Genomic DNA, 25,762 nt, shown 5'->3' with positions numbered 1-25,762 from the left:
CAAGGCACTGATTTCTTTTAGGAAAGTGGATTCTCTGTGTACAGGATTATAATGCCAGAAACTTAAGTTTTCAAACTCCACGTTGTCTGCTGTTGGAGCTTATCTACCATCCTGATTGAAGAAATGAAAATAGGAAAAGAATCGTAAGGGTCAGATGATCTAGGAGCCAGCCATAATTATGTAGCTTTTTAGTAGTGTGATTTGGGGCCAATTACTTACTCTCTGAGCTGAATAATACTTACTGTGTCTTACCTAGAATAGTGTTTATTGGAGCTTTTGTGTGTGTATTTTAAAAAAATCTCTCTCTCGGGTGTATTTTAAGCCTATGTAAGAAGAGAGGGATTTGCTTGGTCTCTGCCCTGTGAAGATTCAAAAGGACAGAGCTAGCTAAAATCGTTCTTTGTCTGTTCTTCCCATGTGTAAATTTTTTAAAAATTATGTATTTTAGACTCTCGGTTTTTTTATTTATTTATTTTGCTTTAATCATTTCAGATAATTAGGGGGAAAGCTGAACAAGAGTCATCAGGTAAACTGGAGACTTCCAATCTTGTGCTTCCTTGCATTGGAAACACTCAAGCTAATGGACCTTCTATTCCTGGTGAAGATGAAACCTTTGAGCCTCTTGATAACACACAAGTGACCTCTTATAATGATACTGCCCCACAAACCACATTTGCCAAGACTTATGATGAGATCAACAGTCCATCAATGATTTGTCAGAAGTCTGTGTATAGCACCCTTGAGAGAAAAGTTGATATTTTTCATGCACAAAGGGAAACAGAAGCAGATGCTCTGCAGGGCCTTACCCAGTGTAGCAGCCCCATAAACAAAGAATGTCAGCCATTGTTGGAGGGGAAGGGTGATATGGGGTATGTGATGATTAATCTGGAACCAGTTACACTCACTTTGGAAAAAAGTGCCTACATGCCAGTACAGACAGAAGCTGTCAACAGAGCTGACAAACCAACAGCCTTTAACGTGGAGTTGACTAAACAGGTGTCACCTGCTGCAAGCCTTAGACATCCTGTGTCCACATTTGAAAAGTCACAGATGCAGGGCCTTGGGGAAAACCCCTCACTGGCGGTGTCAGGACCAAAGGGCACTCAGTACCTCCATGCCTCCTCAGTGCGTAGAGAGACACTTGCTGAAGAAACATGTTCCTTACAGAAGGGACAGGCTGTGGCAGGCTCACCTTCACCATCTGATAATCCCATGGTAATGGAAGCATTACCATTGGCTAAAAGTCCAAATTACTTGTTACCCAGAGAAGAAATGAAACTCTCTCAAGAATTCCTTCTCCCAACACAGAATCTCTTGAGCATCTCTTCAGAAGAAATAATAGAGCCGTCCCAGGTTGAAGTGGTTCCTTCGTCAGCCTCTGCCCCCTTGGGAAAAAAGGATTCCCTTAACTGCATCACATCACTAAGGAATACTCTGTGTGGCTCTTCAGAACTAAAGAAGGACAAGAGTGGTCTGAACAGTGAAAATATTAGTATTCGATCATTTAATTCCACATTTACCAAAGAAGCAGGCCTGTCTGTGAATGGAGAGGAGGTCAGCCTCAAGGTATCAGAGGAGGATTCCAACCTTGACCTCACTCTCACCCTATCACCACCCACGAGTCCTAGGGAAGAAGCGCCCACTGGTGAAGTGGAGCAACTGCGGGAGGCCCCGCTACCCTGCATAGACCTTCAGGAGATGGCAGAGGAAATACTCGTGCCTGAAGAGGTTCCTTTCATAGAAAACAGAGACGTGAACTCTGCTGCTAACACGTCTGTGAAACCAGCAGAAAACAAAGAGGGAAAAGGTGATCATTTACAGACAGTGGCTTTCATACTTTCTAAAGAAACGTGTACCCTGGAGGTTGCGGAGGAAGTTCACCTTGCCTCTGACTTCCCATTTGGTTCCTTGATTGAAGAAGTGTCACCAGCTTCCAGCCCTGACCCCCAGGCACCAGTGGAAGAAGCACCACCAGCTCAGGCCACATCTCCATGTGGTCTGAAACAGTGTGACGCGCTTGGTGAGAAAAGCACCAGCCTCTCCAAGGTCGAGTCAGGAGATTTGGCCATAACAGAAAAGGAAAGTTCTCTTGTTACTGCCACCCATCCAGTGGAACAGGATAACTCAGCTCAGGTACAGCAGATGCAGCTTTCTGCTGAAACACCTCTACAATTACAGAACCGTGCAGGAAGAAAAGGTAGATTCTTAATCCTTCCTGGTGACGTCACTCAGGAAACTGGCCAGAGTAAATGTGGGGAGGGCTTCTCCCTCTCAGGAAAGGGGCCGGACTGCGATGGCACGGTAACCCAGCCTGCCTGCACTGCCACCTACGGAGGTTCTCTTGAAAACCTGGTATCGTCAGGATACCCATTGCAGCCCATGGGTGTGGAGACCTGCAGCCCCCACCCACATCATCGTGTCCTGGAGACCAGTGAGCCTTTCAGTCCTGCAGAGATCCCTGAAAACAAGTCTGCTGACATGTTTGTTTCTACAGCCACACCAGGTGCTGTGGTGACCAGCACTCAGAGCCTTCCTGAAGATGTTTTGAGCAGTGATGTGAAAACACACGAATGCTGTTACATCCTGGTTAAGTCCTTGCGCTCTGACCCAGTTGCTGGAGCTGAGGGTGTGCAGACCCACAGGCAACCAGAGTTCCCCAAGCCTGCACTCCCCTCGGGTGGGGCCACCGCAGCCCACAGCACAGGCCCCAGCAACACGGGGACAGGGTTCCCGACACAGGAAGTCCCGGTTGTCAGGATGACCCATCTGCTCGACAGTGAGGATAGTGGAGCCGAGTTACAGGGAAGAGCCGTGGATCCAGGAGGTGCCAGCCCCCAGGTGCTCACCAGCTCCCCACAAGGCAGACAGGAGCCAACCTGTCTGCTGCAGGAAGGGTCGCCATGTGCAGTATGGGATCTGCTCCGTGGTGGACTTCTCCCCACGTACCTGCAGGCTGATGCTCACCCAGGTACTGCAGCCCATGGCGAGAGTGCTAGTCCAGAGCCCAATGTGTCCTTTGCTCCCCGATCTGGTGCACCTCCCATTGGTGGGGTCTCCGAAGAGCAGCTGCAACGTGTGAGTGTGGGCGAGGCAGGCACAGGCGGAGGCATGGGTGTGGGTGTGCTCTCTGACATCTACTATGAACCCCTGTCTGGAGACTCAGATCAGGACTCTGTGGGTGAGTATGGACACCCCAGATACAACACAGAAGAGTCCCGTGCTTCACAATATGGCCACACTGGGAAAAGAGAAGGTGCATCCAAAGACAGTCACGACTCTTTCCTGAGCCTGAACACCAGTGATCACCACGACTGGGGCTACGCGAGCCAGGCTCCAGGGCTGGAGACCAGCATTCCTCCCAGAAGTTGGCTGGGTGGACTGAAGAAGGAAGCTACGTGTGTGCCCTGTTACGTCCAAATCCGAGATGTCTGCGGGGTCCCCAGGAGCTACGCCAACTTCACCGTGACCAGAGAGCTCAGAGACACCCCAAGAACCCTGCACGGCTTGAGGCGGCGCCCCAGGGGCATGGCCCCGTGTGGCTTGCTCAGCTCCTGGATGGACACCTGGCAGAGAACCGACGACCTCACCCAGAACACTTTAGACTTGGAGCACCTGCGTTTTGCGCACAAACTGAAACAAATTGTGAAGATGGGAGCCGCTCAGCATTCTGCCCTCTTCCCCAGTGCCTTTCCAAAGGAGCCCCCATCCCAGGTCACCACGGGGGCTTTTCCTGGGACCCCAATGCCCGCATGCCTGGGGCTGCCTCCCGCCTCCCGAAGCAGGAGTCCTCTTGTGGTGACAGTCGTGCATCAGATGCCCAACCATGTGGACCGCTCCTCCTCCTGGAAGAAGAGGTGTGGCCATGGTAGAAATCACCTCACAAACTCAGACCAGAATCAGACCGCCTCCTTCCACCTCCACAAGCTGAAATACAACAGTACATTGAAAGACTCGCGCAATGACATCGCTGTCATTCTCAGCGAGTATGCCGAGTTCAACAAGGTGATGCTGAGCAGCCGCCAGGTGGTCCAGGACACAGAACCGCCTGTGGCTTTGGGAGCGGCCATGCCCCGCGAGCTCTGTGTCTGCGGCCCACAGCCCACCTCCTATGAGGACCTGGTGGCCGACCTGTGCTCCAGCCTGCGCGTCAAGCTGGAGCGAGTGGTGAGGGAGGCGTGTTCCAGCAACTTCCTCTTCTACCTCATGGAGACTGAAGACAAGTCCTTCTTTGTCAGAACAAAGGTAAGGTGCCAGATTTTTCCTACAGTTTTTATTACTTTGATTGCAGGTCCAAGTTTTTTTTTTTTTAAATAATACAGCATTCTCAGCTTCAGAAAGAAGCCACAATGTGGTATATCTTCTCAGCTCAGTCTTTCCGTGTCCCTGAGGCCGCTACAGAGCAGGGCAAGGTCCTATGTGCCTGCCTCCTGGGGGTCCTTCCCGTGTTGCCCTGGTCACTGAGCAGCTCCGGACCTGAGGAGGCTCCCCAAAGAGTAGACAGTAGAGAGGGCCTCCCAGAGCATAGTGGTCACCATCGGGTCAAAGGATCACACAGCAGCACTGAGACGACCACCCTAGGCACCTGGAAGGCGCTGAAAAGTGCTTCTGAAAGAGCAGCCGTGCTGTAGAGAGCATTTTCCCACCTCCACCGCCCGGAGGGTGGCTAAGTGAGGAAGAGCAGCCTCACGAAGCTCCCCAGGTGGCTGAGCCAGAGATGGTCTCCTGGGAGATGCTGATGGCTCCAATTTTGTATCATTTAAATATGATTTTTAAGTATTTATTTTTTCCAAATTTGTGAAATCTGTTCTGTGTAACTGGTATTTTTCCTGACCAAGGTTTCTTTTGCTGTCCATGGTTTTTGACAGATGGCTGCCAGATGTGGTCTCCTCCACCGCCATCATTGCTCCCATTTCACGCCATTTTGGGAAGCAGTTTTGTTGAAAAAAATACAGCATGAAATGGCCTTCAGTCTTTTTTGGAAGGTGCTTCGCCTCCAAAAGTAATCTGGATTTAAAACACAATTTATTTGTAGATAACACACACATTTCAACAGTGACTATTGTTTCATGGTAATACTTTGTCAGATGACCTCTATTTACAACAGAAAATAACAAATTGTGTGTTACTCAAGTGAGCAAGTGGACACCTTGTAAAATACATTGGAGAATAAAGTGCAATCAGGAGCAGTGTTTGTAGCTCAGAAAGCTCTCCTGAAAATTCGTCTGTTCAGGAGTGCCGATGGGGTGTCAAGCCCCGTTTACTCATGAAGTGATGAACGATATTAGATACTTAGATATTTTAGTGAGCTCTTTATTAAAAGAAATTTCGTCGGTAGGAGTATTTTTGAAAATACATCACCATACTTTTTTCATTTTAGATTTTTATTGGTGTATAGTTGATTTACCTGGAGGGAGGGCATGGCAACCCACTCCAGTTATCCTTGCCTGGAGAATCCCATGAACAAAGGAGCCTGGCATGCTACAGTTCATCGGGTCACAGAGTCAGACACAACTGAGTGACTTAGCACGTGGTTGATTTACAGTGTTGTATTAGCATCACCATACATTTTGAATGAAGAATTGAAAGTCAAAATTCAGGTTGACTTGAGATCCAAGGGGGATTGACCAAAGTAACCTTATTTTTATAAAAGAAATAACAAATGATGGACAGTGTTACTGGCAACCCTCCAGAATCCTCCATACCGGAACAGCATCAAAATCAGAGGACAAGGTTGAGGAACTTCTTTAACTACACGAGCTTATCCTCCCAACAAAGCTTACTGCAGTGCCATTCTGTGGGATACAGCCATGTCCCTCACCCCTGGTAACCAGGCCCAGTATAACCCCAGCACCTGCCACACCCCAGAGCCTACACTGTCCAACTTCTGCCAGCTTCTCCATCATGCGCCTTCGCTAGTAATACTCAGAGCAGTGCACAGGCATCAGGGCTGGTCAAAGTCCTGGAAAAACTGACTGAGGCTGCAGTTTTAAAGTAAATATCTTCATCCCCAGGCTGACTCCCTTCAGAGGGAGTATGTGTGTTTGATGTTTCTGAAGAATCAGCCTTTGATATGGACATAAAAGATTCATTATAAAGTGCTCATCTAGTAGTAAAGACAAACTGCCATTTATGTGCCTTATTAGGACATAATTTAGTAAATGTGCTTTCTTATATATCTTCTGTCAGCAGTTTTATAACAGTTCTGTGCAAGTATCCTTTCTTAAATAATAGCTCTCTGTAAATCTTTCAGAATATCCTGAGGAAAGGAGGCCACACAGAAATCGAACCTCAGCATTTCTGTCAAGTATTTCAGAGAGAGAAAGGTGCACTCTTAGTCATCATCAGAAATGAAGATATAGCATCCCACCTGCATCAGGTAGGTTTGGAGATCACCTTCTTACAGAGATACGTATTCTGAGCATTTTTTATGTTGTTCTGAAATTAGCCTCATCACTGCCTTTTTATTTAGGGGAGAGGTTAAAACCCAATACCGTTGAATCTAAGTGGGAAGATAATGGGTTTGAGATACTGTGCTGCTGATACTAATGTTGTCATTTACCAAGGTATTGATCTGCAAATTATGTCTGCGAGTTAAGAATATCTTCACAGTAACTAAGGGAGAACGTCAATGAAAAGACACCGATTTTCCACCTGAAATATAAATCTGTACCTCTGGATATCTAACAGAAACAAGTCTTGCTTTAAAAGGACTTGTGAAAATTTTCTTAACTCTTTGTTACCATGGTTACCTATTAACTGAATAATTGTGCCAGGTCAAGCCCCTTTTGGGGACAAGCACAGTCCTGCATCAGGACGCTAACTGAACCCACAGCAGACTGCACTGAGCTGGAGACAGTGGTGAGCCTGCCACCTGATACACATCCCAAACCTCAGGAGTCCCAAACTCCATCCCCCACCTCTGGAGTTGAGAACACTGTGTAATTAACGGGTCAGTCGTCAGGGTTAAAGGTATTTCCAGCTGTTCTTGAGTCCCGACGCCCTTGGGTAAAAGTGACAGAAGTGACCCCATGACCCCGTCTTCACTGGGAACCTCTTATGTTACAGATCCCTTCTCTGCTGAAGCTGAAGCACTTTCCCAGGGTCGTCTTTGCCGGAGTCGACAGCCCTGAAGACATCCTCAATAACACCTACCAAGAGCTTTTTCGGACAGGAGGCTTTGTGGTATCAGATGACAAACTACTAGAGACTTTAACATTAGGTTGGTCTCTTATTTTCCTTTCTTATATAGTCAAATCAGTTTCTCCTTGCCCAGTGACCCAAATATTTCATCAAATAGAAATTATCAACTTACACATCAGTCACCATATACTGAGGGCTTAATTTCTGCCATATGCTGTGCTAAGCACTGTGCTCTTAACGTCTTTTGCACTAACCAGTCACCTCCCCCATCAGACCACTCAGTAATGCAGCTAAACTATTCATACGCATTAGATTGTTATATTCAATTTCTCCCTTTGGCAAATCATCAGCTACATATTTGTTTAGAATCAGCCCTCTTTCCTCCGTTTCTGTTGCCATATCAACGCTCCCATCAGTACCAGAGAAATCTGAAAACCACTACTCAGTCAGCTCAGTTACCTGCTTGAACACTCGTATCTGCTTTCTCTCGGAGCAGTGACTGACACAGAAGGATGTCAGAGCACAGGGCAGTACTTTTATATAGTTGAAGTCTCTGCAGCTCCGATGCCTCATGAGAAATATGGATACCACTTCTGCACTGAATTTTAACTTGTATCATGAATGTTGCAAGTATTTATAGATTCTGTGTTAAGCCTGCTGCAGCAGGACCCACTTCTCCATGTCCATGGTCTATATGACTGCAGTGCTGCCTCTACTCATTCCTCCCCTGCGGGAGCATGAATGAGCAGGGCTGGGTTGAGAAGCCCGCCCTGCAAAAGAGGGGGCAGTGATGGTGCACACACAAGCACGGGGCCTTATTTCTCACAGGTGATCACTGGGCTTTGACGAGCCAGCAATCCTAAAACACATTTTCTCTTGTTAAACTTGTTCTATCCCTAGTTCAACTGAAGGAAATTGTCAAAATCCTAGAGAAACTAAATGAAAATGGAAGATGGAAGTGGTTGCTTCACTACAGGGAAAATAAAAAGCTAAAGGAAGATGTAAGGTAAGACCTTCATGGAAGGTGAGGCCTGGGGGGGGGGGGGGGTGGGGAACCCCCAAGTTCACCTTGAAGTGTTCCCTGAGTTCTAGATCAGCATCGGTCAAGTGCTGCCCCAAGGTTATGGACTTACATAAGATCTTGAGGGGAAATGGCTGAGCACGGAGGCTGGGGAAAGGTGTGTACTTAGGAGAGGAACCAAGGGAGCAGACCTGAGAGCCAGCACTGCCAGGGAGGGGCAGAGCCCTCACAGGGCTTCATTACCAGAGCACTTCAGAGGGGAGGTGAGGAAGGTTCAAGATCAGGAGTAAGTGGAGACCAGATTAAAGGGGAAGGAGTATAACTGACTGTAGTGAAGACAAAAAGTCTAGGAATAAAACTGAAAATTAAGATACAGGAAAATAATACCTTTCACAAACTTAATCTAAATTTAATATTGTATTTTTCAGAGTGGATTCAATTGCACATAAAAAGAACTTAATATTGAAATCGTATCAGAGTGCAAACATCATTGAGCTGCTTCACTATCACCAGTGTGACTCTCGACCATCAACCAAAGCTGAGCATCTGAAATGTCTGGTGAACCTGCAGGTTCAGCACATCCACGCCAGGTTTGCTGTCTTCCTGACAGGTAATTCACACCCTTAGTGCTACCTGATTGTCATCAGCCAGGAAATGCCCTTCCAGGTGGAATCATTGGCAGCCTGCACACACACAAGGCTGGGGCGAGTAGAGCAGATTTTATTTCCTTAGATAAAGGTCTGTTAAGTGAAACCATCCACGGTTTTAAACAAGACTTAAGGAATGACGGCCCATCAGTGGTTTCAGCACCCCATCCCCAAGGCAGCTGACCCCAAAGTTTCCAGTCTTGTTCTTCATTTGACACAGGCTCCTTCTTCCCCTCATACGTAATGTAGTAATAAAAGGTGTATACACCAAAGCTGTATACAAATAATGAATTATTCACCAAAAGTTATTTTTCTTTTTACAGAAAAGCCTGTGGTCTCCAGAGAAGTCTTTGAAAATAGTGGCATCCTTGTGACAGATGTAAATGACTTTATTGAAAATATACAGAAAGTAGCAGCTCCATTTCGGGGTAGCTACTGGTAAGAACACTTCCCAAACACTCCCATATGAGATGGAATTGACAGGAGTAGATACCGACATCTGTGTCTATGAGAAACCAGTTGCTCAGCAACTGTTTTGTATGTTACACATCATGCTGTAAATTTAAAGTGTTTTTTTAGGGGTGGAATTGCTGCTGGTTTGGCATACAGGGGACGTTCTCAAGTATCACTAATGAATAACTACTTTCTGAATGATAAACGTTTTCACTTGCAGACAGAAGACAATGTAGACTCCTGGATATTTTCCCCAGTAGATATCATCCTACTTATGCAACAGTTCTTGGTTATTTTGTTTTAAAGACAGAATTATCAATTTTGTATTTATCCAGGTGGCTCAACTGCAGCTTACCTAGACATCGACGATGCCAACAATAAATTCATATTTCCCCTTTTCTTTGAAAAATCTTTGAAATCTCAAATCAGTGTTTTGCAACCTGGGGAAATGTTTTCCTTCATGTTTTACACATTGCTAGAATGACTTTGTTCACAGCAGCACTGCACTTTTTCATTAGCTTTGGACTGCAGTGTTCAATAGTATTTTCATTTTGAACAGAATGTTTTCAGAGCTATTAATTGACCTTAACATTAAAAATAAGAATTTTACAAGTATACTGAATTGTAGCAAAAAATACACCTATTTTAACCAGTAGCTCTGTTTTTGCATGTTAGGGTCAAATATGCATCTGTAATGCATGTGACAGTCTGTTTTAAAGGTTTTACCACATAGACTCTTAAGTGTTATATCTCCTGTTATTCATGCTACACTACATGAAGTTAGTTTTTTCCTAAACGGTACAAATTTATGAACCATCATTTTTCACTTACTCAGTTTATGTAAATACTGCACTACAAAATCAGTCCTGAGGAAGAAATAATCATTTATTTATGTTAGAAATAATTTCTACAATAATCCTTAAAACTCAAAACCAAGCAAAAAACATTTGTACGATACATAGTATCTATTTGGAACAAAGATTTTTGTAACTAATTTCTTTTTTTTAATAAAGACAACTAAAAATCATTCAATTGCTTCTGCAATGACTTTATAGTAAAAATTAAATGTTAGGGAAGATTTATAGCAGTTTAAAATTTTTCAGGCCACTTAGAATAAACTGCTTCCAAAAAATAAATAAATAAAATAAACTGCTTCCAGAGGAATGGTCCCACTTACCTCACTATAGCCTCACTCCTTTGGCCTTGTCCCCACAGACCTGCCTGGTGCTCCCCTATCCCAGGTGTAGCCGGCCAGAGCAACAGGATCCAGCAGGGGACAGCTCGGGACCGCCCCCCACCCCCAGGCCTGGCCTTCTTGGGGTCACGCTAGGCCTGTCCCTCAGGAAGTCATTTACCTGCTTCATATCCTGCCCCTACTGAACCCAACGTGCTAATAACTTCACTTGTTGTCTTCCTAGGAGGAGGAATACAGTTGAATTTTAACTGTCTTTACCCTAGCTCTTAGAAAACCAACCAGTTCATTTTTACCCCAGGGACAAGAATCTAGTAGGAGAACCATAACTGAATTAGGTACCCTGCATTAATCAGAAATCACTACAGAAAAGGAGAGCACATGGCCAACACACCTGCCACCTGCCCAGCATGGCACCTGCCCTGCACCTCCTCTGCTGAAGACGGAGAGCCGCCCGCAGGCGCCTGCCAGGCCATCTGTCCTGTGACTGAGGGCTGAGCCACACTGAGAGGGTGGGCACGCTAGGCTGAGCTCCGGTACAGACTCTGCCCTCGGCAACCCTGTACCCACTGGCCTGGCACCAACATATTACTGTTCAGTAAATATGCTGAATGCATAACATGAAGACATGCTGGTGCTCTCTGTCTTATCACTAGGCCTGCAGGCACCTCTGCTGCATTAATAGTTCAGTGTGAATTACTGTGTGACGAGGGGGCAGCCTGTGGGAATTTGAGATAACTCTTTAGAAAGGGCAGAGGTTTCAACTGGGGTGATCGGGGATGTCATCCAGGGAGGTGCATACCATGTGCAGGACAAGCCCCCCAAAAGTGGGCAGTGTGAGCCTGAAAAACTGAGCTAAAGTAACCACCTGGTTAATCTAAGTTATTACTTAAATCCTTTAACAGAGCGGAGCACCTACCTTAGTCTATGTCCTTCAGACTCATCTGTAAGAATCAACACTCAGACCAAGAGAATAGTCACAATGTCCTCATTCCTCTGATGTAGTAACAGCATAAAGTGAGGCTCAAACTATCCAGGGGAAAGCGGGTACCATTGAAACTATGTGCAGCTACAATCTGAAATAAATGGAAATATTAAAGCACCTACTCCACTTGGCAGGGTCCTCTACTCTCTCATGAAAGAGTCTGTTTCTAAACCACTACTTGGGATTCCTAGGAGGGTCTAATAAACATTGTGTCAGGACGTAATTCAGGGTGTACTCACAGTGCAGCCTGATGGCGGTGCTCCACCATCCATGGGGGTCCTTCAGCACTCATCCCCATGTCTGATTCCAGTTCTAGTGAAGGAGATGAGCAGCTTGTCAGGCCAGTGCAGTACTCACTAGCTCTGAGTTGTCAGGACACAAAAGACGGACAAGAAGGAGCTGGTTTCCAGAGTTTGGCTTTATTTGCAGTACAGAAATCATTTGGAGACATCACTGAAGCAGAGGTTCTGTCAAATCAATACTGTGCTGCAGCTTGGTCCGTTGAAGAAGCCACATCCGGGATACAGAAGAAGCTCCTACATTTACCTGCTTTATGATGGGTTTCTTTCCCCTCTGCGCTCATCAGTTTTAATAGGTTAAAACACCGCACACAGGCTTCCTCCAAAAGACTGTCCAAGTCTGGAGTTTGGTTAGAACTGGAGGCCCATGTAAACCAAGCTTGTGGCTGGGATGGGTGGGCACTGTCCTGACACATGACCGTGAACGGAAAGGGGTGGGGAGGAGTAAGGGACGCTGTCCCCGGCTACAGACATTCAGTTCTGAACCTCCTCACCGTCAAGAGGACAAGATGGCACGCAAGCTGCACTGACCCAGCTCTTGAACAGCGGAAGCTCATAACTGCAAAGGCTACACTGATTAAAAGATACAAATACTGTATCAAGTTCTCTGTATCAGTATCACAAGGTTTTAAAACTGATCCTTCACTAGAAAACACAAGCCAGTACTGGTTAAATTGAACAGAACGTGGGAACCTGCCAATTCGGAAGAGCCACTCCATGAAAACAAGTTAATACATGATATTAGAAAGGGGAGGAATATTTACTGGTACAGTGCTCTGCAATCTCTCAATTTTGATTACAAAAGCAGGCCTTACAATACTGATTTCATACAATATGCATCATTTGCCAAATTTTAAGTTTGTCCTAATTAGATGATAACATGTACGGCTGTTACTCTTCCCCATAGATGTCATTTTTCTTGCGCTTCATTTCCTCAAAGTCAAACTCGGATCCCATCATCCTCTTATAGATGTCCTTAATGTCATCACAGGTCGTCTCAAAGTGAGTTGTTGCATCATAGGTACGGGATATAAAGATCTGGAAATGAACATCACAAAGACTTGAAACTTATCTGGTGACATCGCCCAATGAAGCCTGGTAATTACCCTTTTCAGATAGCCACTCACCTGGCTTTCTGTTCCCAAGTCTTTTGGTACAAGGAGGTCACTGATGCTAACGAATCTGGAGGAGAGAGAGAACTCAGTCAGCAAGGGAGCTGACATGCCCCTCACTGCTGGGCCTGATACTCAAATCCCAGGCAAGGAGGCTGGGAAGAGCCGATGGCTGCGCTCACTGTTCTCAAGGGTTCAGTTCACCAAGGAGTCAGTCAGTCCTGGGTATGAGCTGGCATAAACAAACCCAGCACTTACTTCTGCTCAATTGGTTCCAAAAGCTCCAGGGCTGGTCTGATTTCCTTCTCGGGCTCCTTGGTCTCCACCGTTGTGCTGGCAATGGCGATGTACTTGCCTTGTGCGGCCACATTGTGTGCAGAGGAGATCATGCAGACGTAGATATCTGGAAGCAAGCAAAGCCATTACTGCCAGGCCCTGTAGACACGGGGCCTAAGCGCGCACTTGGTTTCACCCCAACTTCAGGGAGCTATGAGTTAACATTACTTGGAACAGACTATCTTCTGAGAGGATATCTATATGGAGGCAAACACGGTCAGTCATACATAAGGGATGCAAATATTCAGCCACTTTGAGCCTACTGGAGATGAAGGAAGGGGTCACGTGGTGGTGAGTGGTGGACGTGGACATGAGTCTGCCCGGCTGCCACAGCTAAATGTGGAAACCTGTCTCTCCTCTCTGAATCCTGCACTTAGAAAGGTTCTGACTAGCTAAGGTGGGGTTTAACTAACTACTGATTTCTAATTTTTTTAAGCAATATAAAATTGCAAACAGCAGAGGCTACTCTTATGTTGACATAAGCTCATAATAATTCCATACTTGTCTGTGTAACACTAAAGTAACTACATAATTTCCAATACAGAAAACAATTACTAGGCTCCCCTTACTCTCTTTATTTTCTTATTTATTCTTTTGGCTGTGCTGATCTTCAATGCTGTGCTCAGCCTTCTCAGAGGCTTCTCTTGTTTCTGAGCATGGGCTCAGTTGCTCTGCAGTATGTGGAATATTCCCAGACCAGGGATCAAACCCATGCCCCTACATTGGCAGGGGGATTCTTAACCACTGAACCACCACCAGGGAAGGCCTCACCTTGACTCTCTCCCAGACCCTGAGATCTACTGGGAACCCTTGAAAGATTACTTTAGTCAAAGTCCCCTTGTTTTAGTAATAACCTTCTGTGAAATGATTTCTTATATGGAAAAAAATATATAGTTGGCCATTTAAAGGTTAATAGTTCCTTTTAAGTTGAAGTTTTTATAAATAAAACCTTCAGGGCTCTAACTGAAAGGAAGATGGGAAACGCTACTAGATGAAAACAAATGGTTAAAGCAAACAGAATTATGATTTCAGAGATAAGTTGTGATCTTAATCAGAGAAATCAAAGTTGTTTTCTAGCACACTGCTAAAGGCCAACACAAGTATAGATACTGACAAATCATGACATAAAAGTAGTGCTGTCATCAGCCTAAAAGTTAGTGTAATCAGGTCAACTAATAAGCATAAACTCCCACAAGCATACAACGTTCAGACGAGAGAGACAGCAGACTCATAGGGTCCAGCTCTCGGTTCTACAGAGGAGGGCAGGGAGGCCCCAAGAGGTGTGCCCAGTTAAGGCGGGGCTCCTGGCCTAACGTGTCCATTTCAAAGTGATGGTTTAGGAGTTCTATGAGCTAAAAGGGATCCATCACATTTTCCATGTGTAAACTAAAGTTTCTTCACTCTAATAGAACAGATAAAAGCTGCAATTTATGCAGACACTGCCTGACCTCCGTAACATACCTGACTTCCGGTTGACTTGGTTCTGTGGAATAATGATCTGGCAGGAGTTGGCGTCATTGGTGTTTTTGATGGGGTGGCTGAGAATACAGATGACTCTGATCACCTGGCCCACTTTTTCTACTCGATCTTTCACATAGCTGGGATCGCAGATGAGCTGCTTACAGCGAGCAATCTGCAACAAAACATTGAAGACTTTCTAATACTCAGTGTTCATCACAATGTTTTTAGAAGGTATAATGATGCCACTGTTCCCTGATCATCATCTGTTATCTTCATCAAGTTAACCACAGATAATTAGTGAATTAGAGATAACTATTAAAACTAGCTTTGCCAATAATCCCTGTAAGTTCTCCTGGAGCAAATCTATGAATTTTAAATCTTATTCAAATAGAGAAAATGTGTTGCATGGTGTTTAGATGTATAAGCTTTAGAACTGGGCAGAAGAAGGCTCACATACTGCTAGAATTAAATGAAACTGTTCAAGAAATGTCATTATATGTGAATGGACCCAATGAGAAATAAACGCTTTATAAATGGTACTAATATTACAAACAGACCATAATTACTCTCATTTTAAGTCTGTACTTCCTAAGCAAAATTTAAGTTGCAAGATAACTTATGTATTATTATAGTTTTCCTCTTTATATCAAAGCACTGAAATGTCCTAAGAGGAAGCAGTTGCCTAAAACAAAGAATGAATAAAAAGAACCTTGAGATATCAGATTAAAATATTCATCCCTCTTTCCTAAACATCTATTATGTGTATGCTGAAAGCACAAGATAGTTACAAAAGATCTACAACAATAAAGGGTAAGAGGGTCAACTATTGAGTATAGATTATACGGTCCGAACCCATGGAATACAATCAGGAATCCCAAAATATTTTTTTTAACATAGTTTTTGAGTTTTTTTAATAGTTCTACTTGTAAAAGTTGATGGGTTCATGAAATATGGTCTGGTTTGCAGATCAACACCAATGGCACCCCCTGAGAACTTGGAAGAAAATGAAAAGCCACCACAGAACTACTGAAAAAAAAAATGTACTTTAATAAAACAATAAAACGGTATTGGCCAAGCCCCATTTCAACCAATAAATTGTAAGTGGCACAAATAAAGCTAAATTTAAATGAAAATTTGGACCATATAAATAAAACTTACCATTTAGAGCGCATTCGTAATTTCTGTTTTAGTATTAAGCAACAATCAACACAATACAAAAAAAATTTTTTAAACAAAAGCACACCTGTAACTAGATTTCAGTCATTATGAACACCCAGTTACCATAAAGAAAACATGTCTGATCTGAAATCCGGGATCAACATCCATACCAAGTTAAGTACTTATTAGACAATAAAGTTAAGTACTTATTAGACAATAAAGTTATCTTTACAAGAATATGATTTTTTTTAAGTTGTAAAAGGTCCTTACCTCTCCTTCAGATTTTACACCAATCACCTTTCCATTTTGCATAATGATTTCTTCAATTGGTTTATTCAGCATGTAGGTACCTCCATATATAGCACTTAGCCTAGGGGAAAAAAAAGTATTTACAATTAGTAATTTATAACTGTTTAAACTACTAGTCTCCTTTCTTAGACTTTCATGAATAGTAGACAACATTTGTTCAATTTCCTTCCAAACGGCATTAGTTTAAGTCATTAAAGCATCAATTCTGAAACAGTCAAAACCACGTAAATGATGTCTCACATTCAGTTATGAATATCTGACCAGTAACAAGAGAACAGCTTTATAAGTCTATTCTTCTTGCATATAAATAAAACTCTGAACAACCAAAAAAATGATCAGGAAGCACTGGATACTGACTAAAAACAGGCAGAAACTAGACAAGAGACTTGAAGCAACTTCATGAGATCTTCATGTGGTCTGCATGGCTCTTCCCCTAAAAGAACCGACCTCCCAGTCCACAGGCTTATGATTTAAGTTGCCATAGACAGAATGTGGCCTGCATGAGGAGATAAAAACTGTGGGGAAAAAAATCTTCCAAAATGGGAAGCAGCCAAATTATAAAATCTCTTCAAATCCTTAAGTAACTCCAGAAATGCTTATTCACATGACAGACTCCCAAGGAATCCATTAAAAGCAACAACTGAAAAGCAAAAAGACCGAAGCGGAGACCACAGGCCATAAGGATAGATGAGTTTGATAATGCCATATTAGAGGAACTTGGTCCATTTCTTGCACTTTGCAATGACATCATGAAAGGACCACACCTAACTATGCTAGGACTAAGGATTCAGCCAGACAAAAGATCCCCCCACCACCAAAGTATAAAATCAAGCCTCCAAAAGTTCAAGATGAATGGTCAATAATTTAACTCCAACTCAAAATCAACACTCATCGCAGAAAGAATCCAGCATCTCTACAATGTATACCAATCAGTATGTCCAATATACATGTTATAAAATATAACTTTTTTATATAAAGATTACTATACACAGGGAAAAAAGAAAAGCGATCAAAACAGATGTCCAAATTACTGATGTTAAAACATGCGAGGAGTTAAATGCAGCTACTATAAAAATGTACAGGGATAAATATGCTTGTTCAAAGATCTATGTTCAAGAATATTACATACTCATGAGAGTCAAAATTAATAAACAGAAAACCTCACCATAAAAATGAATACTATATTTTAAACATGGAAATTCTAGATCTATTGAAAAAACTTTTTTAAAAATTTTAAAACTCACTGAATGTGATTAACAGCTAATCGGAAATAACAAAATGTGCACAACAAATAAACACACCACAGAATTTCACAAAACAAGCTCATGAAAAGGTGATCAACATTACTCCTCAGAAAATGGAAATTAAAATTATAGTAAGATAGCATTTCACACCTGCTGAAAAAGACTGACAATAATGAATGCTGGCAGGGGTGTGGAGCAACCAGGACTCTCACACTGCTAAGTGTAAGCAAAATGCTGCAACCCCTCTGGAAAGTTGTTGAGCAGCGTCTCATCAAATGAAACATATACATGCCATTATCACCAGCAATTCCACACCTGGACATGTATGTGCCCAGAAGAAGTGGCAACCGAGGTCCATACACAAAATTTCATAGTAGTTTCATTCGTAACACCCCAAAACTTTTTGAAAACTACACAAATGCCCATCGACAGGACAATGTGGCACATTCACATGGTTCACACAGTGGAATACTACTGTTTTTTAAACTACCAGCACGGGCATTAATATGGAGGAATCTCAAAAATACTGTTAAGCAAAAGTGAGCACATATTCCTTTTACATAAACTAAAAGGAGACAGAAGTGATCCTTGGTGATAAAAATTACAAATGCAGCTGTTACAGTGGGGGTTGGGGTGACTGTGCGGAGATACAAAGAAACTTCCTGGAGTCCCACACCTTGACGGGAGTTTCGGTCACACAGGTCTACATATATGTCCAACTCATTTTTTTAAAACTATAGATCTATGGTTTCATTGTATATATAAGTTTTACTGCACTAAAAATAAAAAGCACCTCCCTACCCACAGACACCTTGTCTCATTATTCACAACCACGTCTCATAAGCTACCATTTAAGATGCAGCTCAGGATCAGAGGGGTTTCAGGACAAGGTTAAAGATGGGCTCTCACCGTGCAAATCCCTGTGGCAGTTCTCCAAGGCCGTAGAGTGGATAAAGGTATGGGCTTTTGCCGTATCTTGCCAAAGATTCGCTGTAAAGTTTAATCCTATTAATGGTTTCACAACATGGCTGATCTAAATAGCTAAACAAAAGGAAATGAACATTAGAAAAGCACTCTGGTTTGCATTCCTCTGCTCAATTTAAAATTGTTATCTGAAAGGATTTCAATTCAATCCTTCCATATTTTACTTATAAGGCTCTAACACTAAACTGAAGCTCAACTTCTTTTTCATAGTATTATATAGCTATGTATTTGTTTTGTTAGAATTTCCACTCTGCAGAATTGGGAAATTCAGTGACAATTCCAAGAAAAATACAAATCTAAAAACCAGAAGACTTACTCATCAGTTCTGTAAAGTGCCAGGGCATGACCAGTAAAATCTATAACATCTTGGCCCAAGTCAAATTTCTTATACACCTCTCGCATTGATGTCTTCTTAGGATCAATGCCCTCAAAAGTTCGAGGATCGTTCTCATCAAAGTTGGCGACATATACCAGGAATTTTCTGAATCGACGTTTTTCAAACAGCCCCATTAGGCCTAAAAAAGAAATTTTCAAAAAGACACACTCACAAAAGGACACTGAAGAAAAGTAAGTGTGAGAGCAAAGTCTAAATATCCCATGTTGCTATCTTAGGCTCTTACAATGCAATGTGCAATTTAAAATACAGGAGTTTTAAAATAAATGAACTTTCTTTCTTTCTTAACCATTTCTTTAATATAAACTGACAGTTTCGTAACACTATGAAATACACTGTCATAATTATGTAGTCCCTAAACTGTCCGACTCTTTTGTGACCCCAGTGACTGTAGCCCCCTGGGCTCCTCTGTCCATGGGATTCTTCAGGAAAGAATATGGAGTGGGTAGCCATTTCCTCCTCTAGGGAATCTTCCCGACCCAGGGATAGAACTAGAGTCTCCTACATTGGTGGGTGGACTCTACCACTGAGACAACTGGGCTTCCCATAATTACAACAGATCAGCTATTAAGTCTTCAATTCTACAATACAATTACAAGTAATTATAACCAATAATTAATTAAATATAACAACTTTAATTATATTAGGTACAAATACAACTGTGAAAAACTATTACTCATGAAGGCATCTATCTGAATGTTCTTTCCACAACTCTGATCTGTATTCCAACTGCCTAAAATTCAAAATGCTCATTTTTTTCTTTTTCTGTATGCTAAGATACACTCTGGCATTTAATGGAAAAGCAGCTTAGATACCAAGAACAAAGTGTCCTCAAAGAAATTTAGATGCTGGTTACGCTTCCAGTCACTTTAATGAAGTCCTAGATAGATAGGCAGCTCACTGCTTTTTACACTAAAAAAGAGGTGAGGAGAAAGCTATGAACCACCATGAAAGAAGCTTTCAGCTCCTCCTGCCAGTCAGGATTCCCACTGCTGTGAACAGCTGGTAGAAAGACAAGGTCAAAACAGAACAAAGTTTCCTGGGTCCCTCTCCTGCTGCCCCTTTCTTAAACCATACAGCTGCTTAAAAAAAACAACTGGAGCTTTACATAAAAATTCTTAACCATTTCTTTTATATCCACTGACGGTTGAATATTTTGATACTTTAAACATTTTCCCCCCAAGACAACAGTTGAAATCAACAAAATTGAAAATTAAAATGATCATGAGACGATTCATGACACCTGACTACATTTAACCTTTTTAATCAATACTTATATAACTTAGCTTTTAAATTAAAAAAAAGTGGACAGAATGCATACACAATAAAAAGCATAAAGCTAAAAAGAAATATTCTATTATGCTACTTAAGACACAAGTATAGCCATCAGGGGAAGGTGTGAGAGCCAAAGAAAACACAAGTCACCACGCCAACACACTTACAACTCAGGAGTCACTCTGGTGGACGCGTCTGTTGGAACCTAGAGCTCTTACCAATAGCTCACTGTGGAGTTACCACATAGCATCTTTTAAAATAAAAATGAAAATCTACTGTTTCCTTCAGTTCCCCATTCTTTTCTTTTCTCTTCTTTCCTCTTGATTCCTCTCCCTGCCTCCTCCAAGCCTTGAGACTGACAGGAGCCTCTCCCAACACAAAGGAGCCTCTCTAAGCTGCTCCTCCAGTCCTTATGTCAGAACCAAATCCCTGTGTGATCACCAACATCTGAGAGACCTGAGGCTCTGAAAAGGTCGTAATTTAAAAGATTCATGTACTATTTTCTACAGTATAATTTTTATAACAGCTACTTCTATATGACGACACCTTTACTGGTCACCCTATTTAAAACAGCAGCCCCGCCCACACCCTCTCCTTTCATCTCCACCACCATCTGATACGCTTTTATATCCGATTATATTACCAGCTGAAATGCTTCTCCTTATCATGCACAGCCAGCCTCCCACTAATGGAAGCACAAACAGGAAAAGCACTTGTTTACTTTTTTCTCCTCTGCTGCCCCCTCCCTACCCCAGACCTTCTTAGATGGGTCCCCGCCATGTAACAAGTGCCCGATAAATATCCACTCCAAATAATTAATATCCAATGGGAGTGAATATAAAAGAAGTTGACATTCATATACTGGACACACAATATACAAAGAAAATACTCAAAGTATATGATAAAGGGACTACAAAAACTCTTTTTCACACTTAGTCCATTGAGTTGTTGTGCCTTCACTTCATTTCAAATAGCTTTACCTTCTTTCATGCACTTGCACATTGAGATTTATTTGCCAAAACAGACACTTGTGTCAAGACAAAAGCTACAAAAATCTAGAGCAGTTTCAGGAGGAGAAAAGGAAAAAGCATTCCAATTAACAGGTGTAAGATTTGACAAGAGAATTAAGAAATGAAGCAGAAGGAATGTCACAGGAAAAGCAGAGACACGGCATGCGATGCGGCGTTCCAATGGTGGACCTCAACAGCCTCACCCCAGGTTGCAGCTGGCCCCGCAGCGGGCATACCTACCACCACCAGGAGCCCCCGGTCACTCGGCTCTGTGCTGTCAAAGGTGCCCCCGACAAACAGATGCCTCACAGCAGAAGAGTGAGAACAAGCAAGCTAAAGATTCAACTGAGGACACAAGGTTTTGCTGGGCACATTTCAAAGCTATTCAGGAAAATGTCTCAAACTTTTCTAAGTATCTGTGTTCAACATTACTCTAGAGGCCAAATATCTTTCTCGTTTACTTGACTAAAATAACATTTGACCAATGAACAAATACTTATTGAAACCTTGAGGTTTTAGTTGGCATTATGACCTACCACAAGAACCAACATTATATACAGCTCCTTAAAAACCCAACAAAAACTTAGGCTTCTTGTTGTTGTTCAGTCGCTCAATCCTGCCTGACTCTCTGCAACCCCATGGACTACAGCACGCGAGACTCCTCGTCCTCCATTATCTCCACTTAGGCTATGTTAATAAAAATATATTGGCCAAGGAAAGTAAAAGTTCCACTGAAACTGAGTCGGCATACAACATTTGAAGCATCAGGTCTGGTCTGGCTCAATTCTATCTTATCTATGGTAATCTTGGCAAGTCAGAATTTTCAAAGAAAAGTGGCCAAGAGACCTAGACAACACATTATATGAGAAACAACCACAGGCACTGGAAATGTGCAGCACAGAGAAAAAAAGAATTCGAGGGTGTGTGCCAGTCATTAAAATATCTGAGGAACTATATATTTATATACTACATGGACTTCCCTGGTGGCTTAGATGGTAAAGAATCTGCCTGCAATGTGGGAGACCTAGGTTCAATCCCTGGATCAGAAGATCCCCTGGAAAAGGACATGGCTACCTACTCCAGTATTCTGGCCTGGAGAATTCCATGGACAGAGGAGCCTGGCGTGCTACAGTCCATGGGGTCGTACAGTCCATGGGGCGCAACACAGAGGAAAAAGAGAATTAGAGGCTGAGTGGCAGCTGTTAAAGTATCTGAGAAGCTATATATTTACATACTACATAGTTCAGTGGTTAAGTGTGGGGTTCTTGAGTCAGACAAATGTGGCTTCAAACTATTCTCACTAGTCATGAGCTATGAGATTCATGGGCTCTTTCACACCTGTATACCTCAGTGTTCCCTCATGTACATGCCAAGAAGAGCACATCTCAGAGGGCTGTCGTGAAAGGCTATGTACAATCAACTTAGACAATACACACAAATAATTGTGCACAAGTGCCTGTACATAATGTTAGCTATTATTTAAGTATAAAACAATGGTTTTATCTTTCTCTTGAACTTCCCACCCTCTACACATTTCCAATCCTGTTTATTCATCCTGCCCTGAACTGTCCTGCCTGTCATTCCACCTTCAAAATCCTACCCATCAGTACAAACAGTTGACAATAAGGCAGCAATTTAGCAAATATTCATAATAATGTATGTTAAAACAGGTAAATCCTACTTGTATGTAAATTAAACCTCAATAAATCTAACCTTAAAAATATATAGATTAAATACATTTGCTTTTTTTTTTAATTTTTTTTCAAATTAAATAATGAGTGTTATTTCTCTTATAATTTAAAAAACGTGAACATTCTGTAATTCAGCTGTAGCCATTACTTCCAGGTGACTTCTTCATTAGGTTTCAATTCCCTTTTATATAACAGACTCTTGTTCCAGAAGGCAGTTAGCTTTTCATCATTCTTCCTATCCAGATCATATCCAAGACAAATCCCACAGGGACAAGTACATGTACCCAGTGGTCACGCACAACCTGAAGTAAGTCCATCATGAATGCTGCGGCCTCGGAGCCAACAACGACCCCACGACCAAGGACAGCGGCGAGCGCAGCCACTTGCGCTGGAGGAAGCAGTGGCCTCCGGACCCATTTGCTTATTTTTATAAAAAGAAACATGAGGGGAAAAAAAAAAAAAAAGAAACATGAGGATAAGTCAGAAATAAGTAAAAATGACCACCTAACAAAGTGGAAAGAATGGAATGGCAAAGGTAAGAACAAGACTCTAAATATATCTTTTAATATAACTTTGACTTTCAAGTCATGTAATTGTTTTACATATTTGAAAATATTAAGTCAAAAGGGAAAAATAAAACTCAAAAGGTTAAATCCTTCAACTTTTTTTAAACTAAGGAGGTGGTTGAAGCTATTAATATAGGTTAAGAGGCTCAAGAGAGTGTAAAACTTTTAAATAAAAAAATCGTACCACAAACGGTGTTTAAAAGAATTTTCAAACTCTTGGACTCTGATTTCTATGAGGACACTTTATTTACATCAGATGCACATCACTGACAAGACTGATTTCCAACCCAGGCTCACAGCAAGGACTCCGTCCACTCAAGCAGGAGCTGCTGCTTCCCCACCACCTGTCACTCCCAATCCAGCCCCTATCCTTAGTGCTAGTTTCTACTTTCTAACTACAGTGTCTTTCAACACTTAAGGCCCAATATTTTCTCCCCTAATAGTAAGAAGTAAATAAATGGAGTTAGAGGAACTGCCAAAAAAATTCCTGGAGAATTAACTGGCACTTTTCCTGTTCTCCAAAATCAAACCTTTCCCTCCTCTGAACTCCTAGAGCACTTAGAAAATTTATCTGCCTTCAGTTATACACACTGATCCTTCCTCAAACTGCTCATTCCTCATGGCAACAAAATCACCTTAAAAGGAAGGAAGGTCCTTTCTAGGGGTGTTTGCTATTTAGTAAGACTCAGAACAGAAGACGTTAACTCGGAATAAAATCACTCCATCCTCATTGGGAACTCCTAGGAACAGAGATGCTGGAGAGTGGGCACAGTACCAGGGACCGGACATGGCCCCAGGACAGCAGGCGGGACAGAGGCACTGGCAGTCAGCGCAGACGGCGATCAGCTCACGGGCTCTGCAGCAGCCTACCAGGGTTCCTGTGCCTTCGTGCCTCTCACTTCCTACGTCATTTCAGGCCTGAGGTTTCTCACCTATAAACTGGAAACCCTACCTCACGAAGGCTTCGCAATTCAGTAAGAATGTGAAGCGTCTCCCACAGAACCTAGCACACGGGAAACTCCACGAAACAGCAATGCATCTGAATTATTCATCTGAAAAGAGACACTAGACCCAGGAAGGCCCAGCTTCACCAGCAACAAGCTCCCAGATAAAAGCTCTCCGAGGCGTCAGAGGGGGAGGCACTTTTGAACATCTTGTTTACGGACATATTGTCAACTGCCGAGAATAACATCTGGCACATAACAGACATCCAATGACTATGTTGAGGGGGTGAGTGGGGGCATGGCCAATGCAGGGGACTTTGAATTTTATCCCTAAGATCCCTTTCCACTATAAAGTTTTAATATTCTGTGAATATAAAATTACTTACTAGATGCCAGGGCTTCTGCTTCAGTGGAAGGAACCTTGTAGATCTTTCCTCCCTTATAAACAAAGCTCCCTTCAGTCACTTTGAAATCCAGATAGCGAGTAACCTCCGTAAAAAGCAGCATCTTAACCAGCTGACCTGTAGGAGTCACATAATTCAAACTGTTACTTACATCTTACTACTTTCAAAAGTTAGAAGTAGTTTACTGATACTAATGGCTTTCCAATTTTTTCTTCGCATCATCCATTAGCTCCTACAAAAGTCCTCAAAGCCATTTCTAATAGGACAATCAGAATGCAGACGTATTGTTTGGCAAATTTAGCCTTTTTTTCAAATGTTACAACTTCAAGGTGAATAACTTTATCAACTCGCTTTTGTAAAAATTATACAATAATTATTAGAAGTATGAGGTTTAGAATTACAGTACTATTACAAATAGGTCTGGGTTTCTATAAGGTTCCTACTGCATATTAAAGAGAGGCAACTCAGGCAAAGTATTCCAGGAATTTGTGTTTTTCAGTTTCTAAGTCAATTTATATTTATTAAAATGAACACTAGTTTTGGATCAAGAAAAATCTAGGATAAACCAAAAGAAATTTTAGTATACTAGAAGTAGTAAACTTCTTTGAGAAACCAAACAAAATTATTTTAAAACTTATTTGAAAGGATAAACATATAAGGACAATCCAAAAAACTTTTTTTAGAATAAAAAAGTAATGAGGAAACCTTTATGCAGTCAGATATTTCAATATACTGTAAATTAATTAGTCCATAAATCAGTATAAAACAGAGACACACATATAAGAATTTAATATATGATGACAGTTTCCTAATCAGAGTAGAAAAGATATTATGATGCTGAGGGACAACTGATCAATTTGAAAATAAATTTCTATCCCTACTTCTCAAATAACGGGGTAATAAAATAAATTTATTCATTCGGTAAAATAGATGAACTTATTTCTACAGTGGAAAAAAGAAACCATAATACCATTAGAAGTAGCTATCAGAATTTGAAATTTTAAAGATAGCCTTTCAAATCAAAACCAGTAACAGAATGATCAACCAATGACTTCATGAAAACTAAACGCTTTTGTACAGAAATAAAACACAAGAATTACATGTAAGGCCAATGACAAACTGGAAAAGATACTTTCT

At 42.1% G+C, this 25,762-nt stretch overlaps 2 protein-coding genes and 1 pseudogene across 9 annotated transcripts in view; 1 reads left to right on the top strand and 2 right to left on the bottom strand.

Annotated features, from left to right (window-relative positions):
• Window positions 1-10,288, top strand: part of TASOR2 (transcription activation suppressor family member 2) — a 65,948-nt gene extending 55,660 nt beyond the window's left edge. For all 8 annotated transcript variants that reach the window (XM_019973286.2, XM_019973284.2, XM_019973288.2 and 5 more), the window contains 6 exons: window positions 493-4,242; window positions 6,251-6,376; window positions 7,066-7,219; window positions 8,041-8,146; window positions 8,590-8,771; window positions 9,132-10,288. In XM_019973286.2, the coding sequence (XP_019828845.1) occupies window positions 493-4,242; window positions 6,251-6,376; window positions 7,066-7,219; window positions 8,041-8,146; window positions 8,590-8,771; window positions 9,132-9,250 (4,437 nt within the window). In that variant the 3' untranslated portion in view covers window positions 9,251-10,288. The remainder of the gene's footprint in view (window positions 1-492; window positions 4,243-6,250; window positions 6,377-7,065; window positions 7,220-8,040; window positions 8,147-8,589; window positions 8,772-9,131) is intronic.
• A 1,550-nt stretch (window positions 10,289-11,838) lies between these two features.
• GDI2 (GDP dissociation inhibitor 2) overlaps window positions 11,839-25,762 on the bottom strand; it is a 28,702-nt gene continuing 14,778 nt past the window's right edge. Inside the window, exons 4-11 of the mRNA XM_019973290.2 lie at window positions 24,608-24,742; window positions 18,658-18,856; window positions 18,267-18,398; window positions 16,075-16,174; window positions 14,647-14,818; window positions 13,108-13,252; window positions 12,865-12,919; window positions 11,839-12,775 (exon numbers count right to left, since the gene is read on the bottom strand). Coding sequence (XP_019828849.2) covers window positions 12,629-12,775; window positions 12,865-12,919; window positions 13,108-13,252; window positions 14,647-14,818; window positions 16,075-16,174; window positions 18,267-18,398; window positions 18,658-18,856; window positions 24,608-24,742 — 1,085 coding nt within the window. The 3' untranslated portion in view covers window positions 11,839-12,628. The remainder of the gene's footprint in view (window positions 12,776-12,864; window positions 12,920-13,107; window positions 13,253-14,646; window positions 14,819-16,074; window positions 16,175-18,266; window positions 18,399-18,657; window positions 18,857-24,607; window positions 24,743-25,762) is intronic.
• On the bottom strand, window positions 18,863-24,600 carry LOC139186501 (NADH dehydrogenase [ubiquinone] 1 beta subcomplex subunit 1 pseudogene; annotated as a pseudogene).

The sequence above is a fragment of the Bos indicus genome, chromosome 13 (assembly GCF_029378745.1).
Source record: "Bos indicus isolate NIAB-ARS_2022 breed Sahiwal x Tharparkar chromosome 13, NIAB-ARS_B.indTharparkar_mat_pri_1.0, whole genome shotgun sequence".
In the NCBI taxonomy this organism is placed as follows: Eukaryota; Metazoa; Chordata; class Mammalia; order Artiodactyla; family Bovidae; genus Bos; species Bos indicus.
This window is presented reverse-complemented; position numbering and strand designations above follow the sequence as displayed.